At 37.9% G+C, this 14,686-nt stretch overlaps 1 protein-coding gene across 1 annotated transcript; it reads left to right on the top strand.

Annotated features, from left to right (window-relative positions):
- Positions 1–203: 203 nt before the first annotated feature.
- Positions 204–14,029, top strand: LOC145777215 (ATP-dependent DNA helicase DDX11-like). Its single transcript, XM_082588538.1, has 20 exons — positions 204–279; positions 548–654; positions 2,126–2,332; positions 2,755–2,842; positions 3,191–3,303; positions 3,894–4,073; positions 4,831–4,897; positions 5,254–5,425; positions 6,242–6,401; positions 6,765–6,930; positions 7,251–7,345; positions 7,894–8,029; positions 8,246–8,436; positions 8,846–9,073; positions 9,424–9,573; positions 10,533–10,632; positions 11,361–11,515; positions 12,066–12,163; positions 12,342–12,477; positions 13,952–14,029. Exons 1-20 carry the CDS (start codon positions 219–221, stop codon positions 13,988–13,990), a joined length of 2,649 nt encoding a protein of 882 aa, XP_082444664.1. The 5' UTR covers positions 204–218; the 3' UTR covers positions 13,991–14,029.
- The last annotated feature ends 657 nt before the right edge of the window (positions 14,030–14,686 follow it).

Raw genomic sequence — 14,686 nt, 5'->3', positions numbered from 1 at the left:
ATTTTAAAAAAAAGAAAAAATCACCTAATAGGGACCGGACTCACTGAAACGGGCCATTTCGAACTATTGTAGTTCTTTTCTTGTTTTAGATTCCTTGCATGCATTATATATCCTAGATCGCAATTAGTGGGGTAATGTCAAGTGAGCACAAGAAAAGTTTGACTGCTCCTTGTAGTTTTCCTTTTCCATTTGAACCATATCCAATTCAAGTTGACTTTATGAAATCACTTTATCAAGTCATAGAAGACAAGAAAATTGGAATATTTGAAAGCCCTACAGGTATGTTTTGTTGTTTAACTATAAATGATATCCAACTGAAGAGATATATTTGATATTCCATCAATAGTCATTATTGAGTATTCTATTAGTGGTAATTAGATTTACATTGGTCATTTTTTAATGAATTCTTTTCTGGTGGAAACATGAAAACTATTGTTTGGTCTTATTGTTCTGTTTGACTTGTTATGCTTTTTCAATAACTTGAAAGGCAATTGAACTAAGAATTACGAAATAACAAACAAATGTTTTGATTTGAATTTTATCTCAGGTACTGGGAAGTCGTTGTCTCTTATATGTGGTACACTGACATGGCTTCGAGACCACTCTGAAAGAGTCAAGCATGAAATTGAAGAAACACTTTCTTCAGAAAAGAATGTCAGTTTATCTATGTATATATATGATTAAAAGTTTTTAAACTATGTAATAAGATTGAAGAATCCTAAAGTGTTATATTTTTAAAAAGTTTTTAAGCTTTTGTCATCTCTGCTGAATAGCTAAGAAAGTTTGCAACTTTTGCTGGAGAGGTTAATTTGTTGAAACATTTGCGAGCTTGGAATTATTTTTTTATGACATGTTTGCATCGGTGCATATGCTGCTATACCTTAATATTCTTGCATGATTTGATTTTTTAATCTTGCATGACATTAGTTTATTTGATGAAAGTTTTTTATTATTTTACTATTAGCAGCACTCAAGGTGTTTATTTTAGTGGAAAACTTGAGTTGTTGTATGGTAGTTTTTACTAGGTTGGTACCGGTACTTCTTTTATCCAGTCTTCTACATGTTTACTGAAATTCGAAATTTTGGAAACTAGGCCGACAAGGATTGAGTCATAAACGCTTCTACTATGATCCACTGATTCTTACAATGCTCTGATGTTGCAACAATCAAATTTAGAAACTAGTCACACCTGAATTTGATTTTAAATGGAGTAGGCTACGCTTTTGAAGGTACTACGACAGTTCATCGAACGACAGTTTATCGAACGACAGTTTATCGAAACGACAGTTTATCGAATGACAATTCATCGAACGACAGTTTATCGAAACGACAGTTTATCGAAACGACAGTTTATCGAAACGACAGTTTATCGAACGACAGTTTATCGAACGACAATTTATCGAACGACACAGGGCCGTAGCCAGACCGCAGAGCAAGGGGGGCCAACTTTTTTTAAGGGGGGCCGAAAAAATTTAAATGGGCAAAATCATTATAAATGTAGCTGTTGCTTTTGAATGTTTGGATTTTGCCAGGGGGGGCGGATTTGTTTTTAAGGGGGGCGAGGCCTCCCTGGCTCCCTGCTGGCTAGGGGCCTGGAACAACAGTTAATCGAAAACCTAACCCCTAAAACCTAACCGTAACCCTACCCCTAACCTTTAACCCCCAACCCCTAACCACTAACTCCTAACCACTAACCCCTAATTTTAACCTTAACTCTTAACCTCTAGCCCCTAACTCCTAGCCCCTTCGATGAATTGTCGTTCGATGAACTGTCGTTTCGATAAACTGTCGTTCGATGAACTGTCGTTTCGATGAACTGTCGTTTCGATAAACTGTCGTTTTGATGAATTGTCGTTCGATAAACTGTCTTTCGATAAACTGTCGTTGGATGAACTGTCGTTCGATAAATTGTCTTTCGATAAACTGTCGGGTCACGGCTTTTGAAATATATTTGATTCAATATATTTTACTATTAATGTGAGTCATGTGCTATTGATATTTATGGATTGGAAATTTATACATTTCTGAACTTGTTTGAACATAGTATTTTTCATAATATGAGAGTTTGAAATTGCGTTTTTGACAGATTTTAAAGCCGAATTATAATTTTATTGTATTGGGTTAGGTGATTTCAAATGCTTCAACTTTTTCTGGTGACAATGATCCTTTTTGGGTGAAAGAATTTGCCCAAAGACAACTTATCAATGCTGAAGTTGTGAAAGCCAAAAAACTGAAGAAGTTAATAGAAAAAAGAGAAAATCAACTAAGAAATGCGAGAAAATCAAATGGTTTTGCGAGTCAAAGCAAAACAGCAAAGTCCTTCAAACGAAAAGTAAGGACACAATTTGCTTGAAACCTGCATTTTTTGAAAGAACTATTTATCTATCCTTGATTATTATTTGTATTTACAGTACTGCATTAATACATATTGTACTGTAGTGTATATAATGGTAATAAGGTAATAAGGCAATAAGGCGTTCAAGTCTAGCCTACGATTTACTGCGCTGATGAGATCTTAAGGTCGAAACAGTGACGTCCTGTCTGCAGTTATTGTATATACTGTATCGTTACTGTACATATACGATACGCGTAAAACTTAGAATACAATAGTTTTTCTTCTAAGTTAACTCAAAATTAAGTTAAGTTCTAAGTTAAGTTAAGTTAATTCTAAGTTAAGTTAACTTCAAAATAAACTCCCTGCGAAGGCGTTACCTTTTAATCTTTCATTATTCACTGTTAAATTCTATTCTACAGCGAGAAAACGAGAAAGACGAGACAACCTTGCTCATGGAACAGGCAAAGAGACTAACAGAGGGTCAAGATATCAACTCTCACAATGACTGTAAGCTTCATCGTGTGTCATTGGTTGCGCTTGATTGTAGATTTGTTATCATTAGTGTTGCCACAATAATAAACTCACACACTTTAGTATTAACTTCATTGCATATTTCTTTTGTTAAAACTTGTCCATTAAATTTTATTGCAAAGACATTGAATGCATTTTGCATTGGTATTTTACTATTACCCATCTAAGAGTATTTTTTGTTTTCCTACTTGCAACTATCCTTTTGTTTTCGTTTTAGTCATAAAAAAAATTAGAGAAATTTGTATACTGCAAGTTCATCAAAAGTTTTTGTTACATATCAAGCGTGTTAATAATGACGTCGATATTGGGTTCATATTTTCTCAGCTGAAGATTCTGAAATCTTGGAGGAATTTGTCCTTGATGAGTATGAGAGCGAAGATGAAAAGAAATCGGCAAGTGAGGAAAACGAAGACAATGAACAAGATGCTACTACTAGAGTAAGAATAGATTGAGATACCAAATGGAACTATGCTGATAAGCATTGTGCGGGGAAATGCTGTACTTGTTCTACCCGCTACGTGTAGGACTGTCTAGACTCTAGTTGCTGGCAAACTTGCAAATTGTGTACTGCTAATTAAAAGAAGCTTTGCAACGAAGCATGCATAGTTTAGTACCAAACTGCAATACAATTGGTAAAAGTTTAGAATGCTTTCCCATGTCATTTTTTCTCGCCATAAAACGTAACATCTTTTACAAAATTAAACCGAAAGTTTTCTAATTACAGTCCGCAAACTTTATAGATTCGAAAGACAGGAGCTGCTGTTGAACTGACACCCGGGTGCTAGCATTAATTTTGATCTGTCACATATGACTGTTTAGGTTTCAAGCAGCAAATACAATATTTGAAATTTGTTGTACCTATAATGGGTAACAAGACGTTTTGACGTCACCAGTTACCTAAAATTTACGACTGTGTTAAGAAATCGGAGTAAACTATAATTTGAATGTTAAACAATTTTTATATATTAAAATGGATTTTTCCTTTTTCGTTCTTCCGCTTTAATAAGTATCGTTTATGAATGTGAAGGTCTACTTCTGTAGCCGGACACATTCTCAGCTGTCCCAGTTCATTCATGAGCTGCAAAAGTCTCCTTTCGGTAACCATGGCGAACAAGATGACAGTCTACCCGTATCCGTGGCAACCATGGCGTCACGAAACTCGTTATGCATCAACGATTCTGTTCGTAAACTCGGCTCCGTTCATCAGGTTCGATGCATCTCAACTTGCATCTAATTTTCATCTGTGAACGTAGAAAATGTGAAATAATGTGGAATTTAAAGGACATGATAATAATACGTTCTTCTGGTGCAAAATACGCTTCTAGTTTCAAAATTTGCGCGCGATATTTTTTTTTTTCGAAGTTGAATTTCATTTTGTATGTTGAGTTGATTTACACTAGAACATGGTCCTGTGTTTTGCCATGCTAGAGTAGACCGGTAGTCACTACCTGATCTAGCCCCCAGAAGAAGTCAGTTGTGACTGATTGACGAAACGTTGAAATAAAAACAGATTATCACCTTATAATATACATTATACAATTATACATCCTGTGATAGTTTAGCTTAGTCTGCACCAGAAGAACGTATATCATGTTATTTAACCAAATGCCTGTTCAACAACCTCATTCAATTTTAATGTGGAATTTGTTGACGATAAATGTACTTAATGTGAAATTGCATTGAAATCCTTCTTGTTGATTTAGTAAATTCAACAGAATAAACAGGCCTACTCAAACGTTACTGTTTTTACGTTGTTTCAATGTTGTAATGATGTAAAATTGGCAAGGTTTGTTTCATGGAATTACTTAATTTGACTTGTTTGGTTGATCAGTACAGTTGCATTTTAATTTCCCTTTACTCTCATGATTTTTGCAATTCTTTAATAATGTATCTATAGAATAATGTCATTTCTCTTCAGTGGACAAGGCTTGGTTTGTTTTTATCTTCTTTTTTTATGTCTGCAGATAAATGAAAAGTGCTTAGAGTTGCAAAAAAATATTCAGAAAAAAGCAAAAGAATCGTCTTCTGCGAGTAAGTGCTGTTTCAATTACAATGCAGGATGCATTTAACTGTCACTTTCTCAATTAGACCTACGCTGGAAATCTGAAGCGTTTAGCAAACTTTTGTAGCCAGCTGTTTCACTATTAGTGTAGCTTGCGAAATGTTAGTGTTATGTCGTTTGCTTAAAGCTTCAGAAAGTACTTCAAACTAATTTGAAACAATTTGGTTCCATCGTGCTCAACCTGCATTCATTTAACCTTATCAGATCTCTCTTCATTTTGCTTCAAAGAAGCCTGATCTTTCCGAAACATTAGGTTCGACCAGTTGTCTGCAGTGACTCCTCCATTTTGTTGTTGTTTTAACTTTAACTTCTGCACCTTGTCAAGATGAAGCAAAGAGGCGCAAACGTGACCGAGCGCCGAAGAAAACCTGTCGTTGCTACAGCAACAGCGAAGGAGTGTCCCGTCTCACGAACAACATTGTCGGAGAGATTTTAGATGTCGAAGAACTGGTCAAAAAAGGAAAGGAAATTGAAGCTTGCCCGTATTATGCTGCAAGGTGGGAAATAGACTCATTAACATGACATCGGTAATGCGCGATGCTGTGGTTGGTTTCGTATTACGTCTTTAGTTCGAAGACTGCGGAGCTGGTAGGATTTGTGACGTTGCTGGCTTTAGTTCCTTGCTGTGACGAAGCAGTAGCCGAGTGGTGAAAACACTGGAACGGCAATCGAAAGGGCGCCGGTTCGACACCACTCAAGAGCATGCGGCTGTGTCTGTGGCAGGACACTTGAAGGCATGCCTGAAGGTAGACACGAAAATTGGCTTCCTTGCCTTCCCGTCCACTTAATCTAAATCTTCAACCACCGGGTGTAAGCCTGGGTATGACAAACAAAAACAAACGAAGCAGTGGTTGGGTATGTTTGGTCCAGCTCCAACCTTCTGGTCAGCAAAGCTGATGTACGCTCCACGTTGATCTCAGCAAAGTTCATGTGGGGATCATGCCTCAAAATGAATTGGATCAGTCGCTTGAACGGTTGAAACCGGGCCTTGGTTCAAAGTTTTAGCTCTGGCCAAACTTATTATCCTTACGCAACCACCTCCTTACCCCTTTTTCTATTTTGTTATGTGGTTGATAATTGTGATTAAGGTCTTTGCACTTGAATGAAAAACACGCGTTCGACACCCTGTAAGACCATTCTAATTGCTTCATTTTGTTCCCACTCTGTGCTATGTTGAAGATACAAGTTCAGTTGCACTGAAACTGTCTGCACTGGTCACTGCTGGAAGCATTAATTGAGCGGCGCTCCCCTGAACAGGACAAGATGAAAACAAACGTTATTTGTCATCTTACGTGAGTTTACTATATCCACAGACGCGCACTTCCCTACTGCCAACTAGTGGTCGTTCCTTACCAGATTCTCCTCCACGAGTCCACCCGGATGGCATCCGGGATCAACATCCGAGACTCGGTTATCATCATAGATGAAGCTCACAACCTGGTGGAAGCCATCAATGCGATGTACAGTTGCCAGGTATGTATAGTCTATAACCTTTTCAACAGAGTCTTGTGCAGTTTTTCATACTATTAACAAACTATATCAAACGACATCACGGTATTTAGTATGATAAAATTATAATAAACAAACTTAACTTTACGAAAACGAAATTGTGAAAGTATTCGGCAATACATTTAGAAGGTTTACATTTTTTTATTTGTTAAACCTCTGATCTACGTCATAGTCGTCATACGTAAATCAGTTTTTTGAATGTTTGACAAAGACTAGGCGTGTAGTGGAAAATGCTCGCACTGTTATTTTTTTACGAGTTGCATTGTTAGAACTTGTGAATATGACATCAATCATGAAGATGTAATTCAATATTTTGTCAACCTGCAGGTATCTGGTCGACAGCTGTCGAGAGCACTGAACCAGCTCATTCAATATTCTCAGAAGTTCAGCAAAAGGTTAAAAGCGAAGAACCTTTATTACGTCAAACAGCTGATCTATGTCATTCGTCAGCTTCTTTCAGTGACTGCATCTACCACATCAACGGAATCACCTGGTAAAGGTTTGATATAGCTGGATAAGTAATGGCAGTATCAAGCATAAAGGGGCGGTGGTTCGACTCTCAGGGTGTGTGCTCAAACAACTTTCATCTTTCCATTCAACGACACCGATTGGGAGGAATACTTTACAAACAGCAACACTTTAGCAACAACCGGAAACTTTACTTTGTCAATCTCGGTACCCGGACAAATATCAGTGGTTTAAAACCTCTACAATTATGGGAAGCTGTCATGATCAAGTCCTAAAGCGGCTTTTGTTGTCCGTATCTTTCAGAATACTTTGAACGACATTTCTATGACGTATATTTTGTTTCAGGTCAGCATGCGCCTAAACGCCACCCCGAGCCCAAACTTTTAAAGCTGGTTGAGTTTCTTTTCAACTCCTCCCTCGATAATATCAACTTTCATAAGGTAGTGTGATTTATCAACATCAGGTCTAGCTTGAGCGATTGAGTGTTTTATTTAATTTACCAACTAGCAATCATGACATCCGTTATAGATGTGGAAAAAGCCTTGTTAATCACTTAACAAACAGTTTACCAGCCTCATTTTTTTTAAAATCACTCAATATTCTCAGAATTTTTTTAAAAATGAGCCTGGTAAACTGTTTGTTAAGTGATCAACAAGGCTTACAGTATACTAATGATGTGCGAGACAGTCAACCGCTTCAAGTGGACACTTTGCTGGGTGGGTTCACAGAAACAGAAAGGATTTATTAGACGTTATAGATGTGTTTACTTTGCGCAGTTCGTCATCTTTACCCTCAAAACTGTGTTTTTTTTGCAAATTACAATCCCTGGCTTGCATTGTTTACTGCCACATCTTCAACATAGAAAGTTGACACCACCGCTTCTCATAGTGTTTGGGTTTGCAATATCTGACTTTTGTTTTCAATTGAATTACCATGTTTCATTTTCATGATCAATGCTACAATTTTAATTTTACGTGTTTTGTTGAAGCTTTTGCGTTATTGCAAGAGAAGCAAAATCTCCATGAAATTAAACGGATTCGTTGAGAAATACGAAGTTGCCATAAAGCTCCGTGAAAAGCCTAGATCTGTATTGGCTGGCTTCTTGGAAGAAATTAAAAACAAAGGTATGTTTTGCAAGGGTGAGGGTCTGAGGGAGAGGTCAAGGGTTTGTTAGTAGCAATTACCCAACTTTTTTCGAAGCTACTATGATTTCAATTTACAAGATGCTCTCACAGTCAACATTTAACATTTTCGAAGTTGCGGGACCTGTCCACACTTTGACCTCGCTTTGTTGCCAAACAAATTGCCCAAATTGATGTTTTTTCTTGTTTTAATTTCAGCTCCAGCTGTTGACGTAACACAACGTAATGATGACGCAACGATGCGGTCACCACTGATGCATATCGAGTCGTTTCTTTTATCTCTGACAACTTCCCATGCTGACGGACGCGTCGCCATAACAACAGGCAGCGACCCATCAATTAAGTTCCTTCTTTTAAATCCAGCTGTTCACTTCAAAGCTATTTTAGACGTAAGTTTTTCATTTTTTATCCTTAGGACCATGTTGGAAGAAGAGGTTGTCGCCTTATAAGGCAATAAGCAAATGGGGTTTTTCGATGTCAAGTCGTTTCAGAGAGGCAATGTTTTTAGCAGTCGAAATCCAGTCTTCAAATTGACGTTTGTCTTAACATCTTCAAATTGACGCACGTCTTAACGTTTGTGTTCTATGGCTTTGCCTATCGATTGACTCCTGTTGTGTTTTGGCAAGGGTTGTTTTCAGCAGGGCTGTGGAGTCGGAAGAAAATCACTCCGACTTCTCAGTTTATTACTGACCGACTCCAGACACGCCAAAATCCCTGCGTCTCAGACTCAACACAGCCCTGGTTTTTACTGTTAAGATTGAAAGCCAAATAAAACTGAGCTTATTTAATAATTTGCAGCAATGTCGCTCTCTAGTCGTTGCCGGGGGAACGATGCAGCCCTCATCATGCATGATTGATCAATTAATCTCTCAAGCGGATCGCTCCACCTATACGTCACGCATCGTTGAGTTCTCTTGCGGTCATGTGATCGATGGCTCAAAACAGCTGCTCCCTATAGCGCTATTTAGCGGCCCTTCAAATGAACCCTTCCAGTTCACGTTTGAGAAAAGAAGTAGTAATAAAGTTGTAAGTAAACTAATAATCAATCAATGGTTTTACTTGTCGTGTGAGATAGCTACCCGTAGGGTGGCCTAATTCATGGGTCGGCAACCTTTTTCGCACTACAGACCGGTTTAAGGCATTATGTTACGGACCGGCCTTGAAGTAAAACACAAATGTCTGGTGCATGCAAAGATGTGACAATTCATTCGGCCACTTTAACGCGATGATCTTTCTCATGGAAGACTTCAATTATGGAAGACTATCATGGAAGAAGTAAAAAAATGTATTTTTATGCTTATTCTGTTTGAATAAGCACTGCAGCCACGGCCTGAAAAGTTGACCAATGTTATCATGATTTCATCTGTCCTCGTTAGATCAGTGACCTTGGCCGCTTATTGATCAATCTTTTCAACATCGTCCCGGGAGGTGTGGTCTGCTTCTTTGCTTCTTATGAATACGAGAACCTTGTCTATCAAAGATGGAAGGACGAAGGGATCGTTGCTAAACTCGAGATGAGAAAAAAGGTGCCACTTTTCACTGCTTATATATCTAAATAATAAAGCTTTGGTAGACAGTTTGCTTTGTCGAACCATAGAGAAATAAAACAGAGTAACTTCAGCGGGTTTAACATGATTTATTACATACACAAATATAACATAATTAAAAATAAACTCTAACGTTTTCGACACGTACGTGTGTGCTCATCAGGAGTTACATATCTGATTATCTAAAGTTACAATTTTCATTTTATGTATATTACAGATATGTAATTCCTGATGAGGACACACGTACGTGTCGAAAACGTTAGAGTTTATTTTTAATTATGTTATATTCGTGTATGAAATACATCATGTTAAGCCAACTAAAGTTACTTTGTTTCATACCTAAATAAGCTTTTTATGAAAATACAACGAAACGTTTGTGCCGTTTTTCTCACCCCTGCTATGTTGAGAAGGAGCGATCTACCTGGCGTCAGCACTACCTGATGTACTATGTGGCATGAATTAGTGGTGCGATACTGATGAGCCCAGCCTCGTGGGCGAAACACGTGTCTATCGCTGTCAATTCTTGCTACACTCGACCGCCGAGAAACCCCTGCTATGTTATTGCAAGTGATGTTTTTAATTTTGTTTTGATAGTCAGAAATAAAAACAACATGATTATGATGAACGTAATGATTTCTTGTGACGTTTGTCAACGTCATTGGTAGTTTGATTGATGTCTATCGTCCATGCATCATTTTTGTTGACTATCTTTGCTAACTCTTGACTCGTCTTGCACAGTGCACACTCATGAAAAATATCTACCAATTAAGCATCATCGCTAACCAAACGAAAGTCTGCTCCATGTCGATTTGACAATCACAAAAACAGCTTACGTTGGGAAAAACGTATCAGCAAACCTCGTTGTTCTGTGGTGGTGATGGCAAGTTTTGAGGAAAAGAAGCATCAGTCTGAGTCATGACATATTATGTGATCAACAGGTGTTTCGAGAACCGAAGAAAACCAGTGAATGTGCCCAAGTGCTGTCTGAGTACTCATCTTGCATTGCAAGGACGCGAAAGCCTTCTGGTAAAATGAACGGTTAGTATCATGTTGAGCATTTTCATAGAATGGACCGCATAACCCGGCTTATTGGTTGAAGTATTCGCTTCTGATACTCTTGCATAGGTTCGATACCCTGTCGGATTACACAGAGCACTTTTTAAAAGTTTTCCTGAGCAGGACATTCTCTCATTGGTGTATTTGAAAACTAGGGGTGTAGTGAAACTTTTTTGAAAACACAAATTCTCACTCAGCACAACGTTTGGCTCTTTGTTGGCAAGTCTCATTTCACCTATGCTGTTTGGCGCGGTAGGCACTTAAATGTAAAAAATTTTGGGAAGATAAATGAATCATTGGACCAATCAGACATTATAGGAACAGCGTTTCAACCAATCAGAAAGTTACAAGTAGAACAGAGAAAAACGCAAACATTTCTGATGTTAAAGCTAGGGAATACATTTCGATGACGTGGGTTTGATTCTCACCTCTGTCATAACTTTTTTATCTTCTGTAATTACCAAACAAAGTTCATGCTACAGGGGTCACAATTAGACGGTGGTCACTTAAACGTGCGGTTCTGATTGGTTGGTGGTGTTTTATAAGGTTTGCAGGTTTTACAGGGAATTGTCGTGTTTAAGTGGCTACCGTTTCGCGCAGGTGTTGCTCACAGGATGGTGCGGAAGCCACGTACTTGAATGTAAAGATTAACGGAAAACCACAACATTGAAATGATGTCACTTTACGTAGTTTTTGACACTAATTTCCAGGCAGCTGCTTGCTGAGCGTGGTCGGTGGAAAGATGTCAGAAGGAATTAACTTTGCTGACGACCTCGGTCGGTGCGTCATCATGGTAGGGTTGCCATATCCGAACATACATTCCCCGGAACTTAAAGAAAAAATGACCTATTTAACCAGTAATATGGCAAGTGAACTTAATGCGTTTAATAACATTTCGAAACTTTACACCACACATAAACTTTTGTCTCTATATAATCAAATTTGAGGTGTTTGTTCAATTGTAACGTTATTCTCGCCTTCTTAACAGGGTAAAAATATGATGATTGAGGAAACTATACTTTGTATTCTATATCCATATTAGGCTACAATCATTGCGTGTGCGTCATGTGTTGACTCTAATCCAGGGAGGCTGCTGATACAAGCGACAAATATTTCGTACATAGCCAACATTGAAGTGTTTGAAACTTGTGCAGTCCAACTTCTCCAGTCATTCTGACATGATTCAATCAGAATTTATTATTTGGAATTTTTAAGTTTAACATTCACGGTATTGGCTTTCGGTTTTTGCATCGGTAGACTAGATATGTCGTATAGCTGCCGTTCATCAGGCATAAAATGAAGTTGTGTTATGTTTTGCATGGGTTGCAAAACTGAAAGCATAACTCAACTTCAAATAAACAACTATGCATGTTGGGTTAAGAAATTAAAAGTTTTTTGCGTTACTCTCCACGCAGCCTCGCCATGTTGACGGGCGAACAGCTGGACAAGTGCATTATGAAGGTCTGTGTATGAAAGCTGTCAATCAATCAATCGGTCGTGCCATCAGACACAAGTGAGCTATTATCGCGCCTAAACAATACGTCACGACATTACTAATATTTCAACAACTTTCAATAAGGAAGTCTATATCTTGCAGGTGGCTAACAAACTGTGAATGTTGTGTTATTTTTTTCGTCTCATTTTGCAACTTTACATCAAGTTTTCCTATTTTTAACCGTGTATGTCTTTAGGAGCGACTTTGCTTGTCTTCTGCTGATAGATCAACGTTTTGGAAAACCTTCTGTGGCTAACAAACTTCCGGAGTGGATTGGGAAGCATTTAAAGAAGTGTGAACATTTTGGATTAGCGTTTTCTGCTATCAGAAAGGTTTGTAAATTATTTTGTAATGTAGCGGTTTTTTAAAGGGTCAGACAACATTGTGTCAACATCGTGGCTAACAGAAATGGCTTTATTATTATTATTATTTGTTTGCGTCAGACAAAGCTGTCCACATCCGAAACAACGAAATAATACACAAACTGCAAATGCACAAAGGTCACAAAGAGCCACTTTGGATGTTGTCAGTTTAAGAGTTCACTAAATATCTACTGGTACAAATTTATATAAAATGAGCGTTGGAAGAATTGAAAGTATTCAGAACGATAAAAACAATCAGATGACATCAGGTCTGATATAAATAAATTAAACTATTGTCGCGAGCATTTATAATCATTTGTTTATTCATCATTTATTTATAAACAACTGGAATTTGATTGAAACAAAAATAATCATTATTTTAAACAACCACATTACTTCGCATCTAGTTAATTAAAGCAACAACCAGTGGCGTGCGCAAGGAGGGTAGCATTGGGCCATAGCCCCCATTCCAAATAAAACAATACTTCAGCAATTTTACAGGCAAACTTATACAGTGGCGGCTGGTGCTGTTTGCGAGCAGTGGGGCTGCAAACGATTTTGCGGGGGGTCTGGTCTGGGGCTTCCCCCCAGAAAAATAGCATTAAATTTGGTGCGTTCTGAGCATGTTTTTATCCTAAATTTTGAAAAAATGCATTCAAATTTTGTTGAAAATTTGATGTATTCCTAAGCTGTATTTAAAAAAAAAACTAACAGTATTGCTTTGGAGACAAACTTTACTAGTATTGAGCTTAGTCTTGACTAGCCTAGCCATTGCATACAAGGTTCAAGTGATTTTGAGATGCTCTAGCACTTCCTACAACCTGTTGAATACCCTAACTTTACAGCTAACACTTCTACATTCATGGCTTATCGCTACTCTGCGAAATAAAAACTGACTTTGCAATGTTGACGTGTATTGTTTTTGATATGATGGTCAGAAATAAAAAGCAACTGAACTGAACTAACTTTAAAAAGTCTATAAAGTTATTATAATTTTTAGCCAATCAGAGCGCTTGAAATCCAGAATCTCGGGGCTGCAAAGAAGTTTGCCCGAAATCGCTGTTGCCAAACGAAACTTTTATTATTTGAATTTTCGATTTGCAATTCTTAAGTGAAAAAAGTAACCGGGTCGGACAGACACAGAGGAAAAGATATTTTCCCTCCTTTTTTTCTTTCAGGTGGGGCTGCAGCCCCATGGCACGAGCCGCCACTGAACTTATATATAACTTAATATATTAAAGTGTTTATTTTTGTCGGAAACTGTCAAATTGAATCGAATGCCCCCCTAACTCAAGAAGTAAATTACAAGCACAAAATAAATTAATGTCATTAGGCCTACTATTTGTGAATTTTTAATCAATAGCTCAAAGATGAAATTGCCTTTTCGTGTGTTTGTGATTTGGAGATTTTCGTGTCGTCCGATTGGTTTCTTGCTGTTTTGCAGTTTTTCTCCGACAAGCTCACCGAAGAAAGAAATATTTGATATCTAAACGAAGCAATTACAATGCTTCAGCGTCACAGGATGCTTCTTCATGGTGGCTTCTTCATCATGACCAGCTGGAGGGAATTTCTAATAACACAGTTGAAGACTTCGTCTGGACGGCTACTGCTGCTGTGGTGTTCAACAAAAAATCTTGCAATATTTTGTACGAATTTTTATTGAATTAATTTCGAAAAAGGAACTCTTGGTGTACGCGTTTTTCTGAATTGAACGGATAGCTCAGTTGGGTTAAGAGCCTGACTATGCAATCAAGCAGGAAGATTTTTATTCTCGGATGGAGTGGGATTTTTATTTTGGCTATTTCGTATGAGTTAATTGTGGAGGCTTTGAACAACTGGTCATCGAGTTTGACAGTGAAGTTATTTGTGGTTGTTTGTGGGCGCACCTGCCACTGCGCTATTTTCTGGCCTCGGGGTGCAAACGCTGATGCCACAGCACTTGGGAGCACCAATGTCTGCAGTGCCTGGATGGGATGACGTGACTTATATGACTGTTGGGCTCGTGCGTCTAAAACGGAACTGTATCCTTTAAATCTGGTACACAATCGCATCATTCGCTGTTTAAATTTCACCAAGATTGAGGACAAAATTCCCACCAAATCTCTTTTCAATAAAAGCAACTTGCTACAAGTCGAAGACATATTTTTAATAGAAGTATGTAAGTTTGTTTATAAAAGCA

Source organism: Aplidium turbinatum, chromosome 9, assembly GCF_918807975.1.
Source record: "Aplidium turbinatum chromosome 9, kaAplTurb1.1, whole genome shotgun sequence".
In the NCBI taxonomy this organism is placed as follows: domain Eukaryota; kingdom Metazoa; phylum Chordata; class Ascidiacea; order Aplousobranchia; family Polyclinidae; genus Aplidium; species Aplidium turbinatum.
This window is presented reverse-complemented; position numbering and strand designations above follow the sequence as displayed.

Bases quoted from the DNA above. Each gene is read 5' to 3' on its own strand.
- LOC145777215 (XM_082588538.1), top strand. From the start codon at position 219: ATGAAATCACTTTATCAAGTCATAGAAGACAAGAAAATTGGAATATTT. The intron at 4,074-4,830 runs GTTCGATGCATC...TTATGTCTGCAG, and splicing joins AACTCGGCTCCGTTCATCAG to ATAAATGAAAAGTGCTTAGA. The intron at 12,164-12,341 runs GTGAGCTATTAT...GTATGTCTTTAG, and splicing joins GGTCGTGCCATCAGACACAA to GAGCGACTTTGCTTGTCTTC.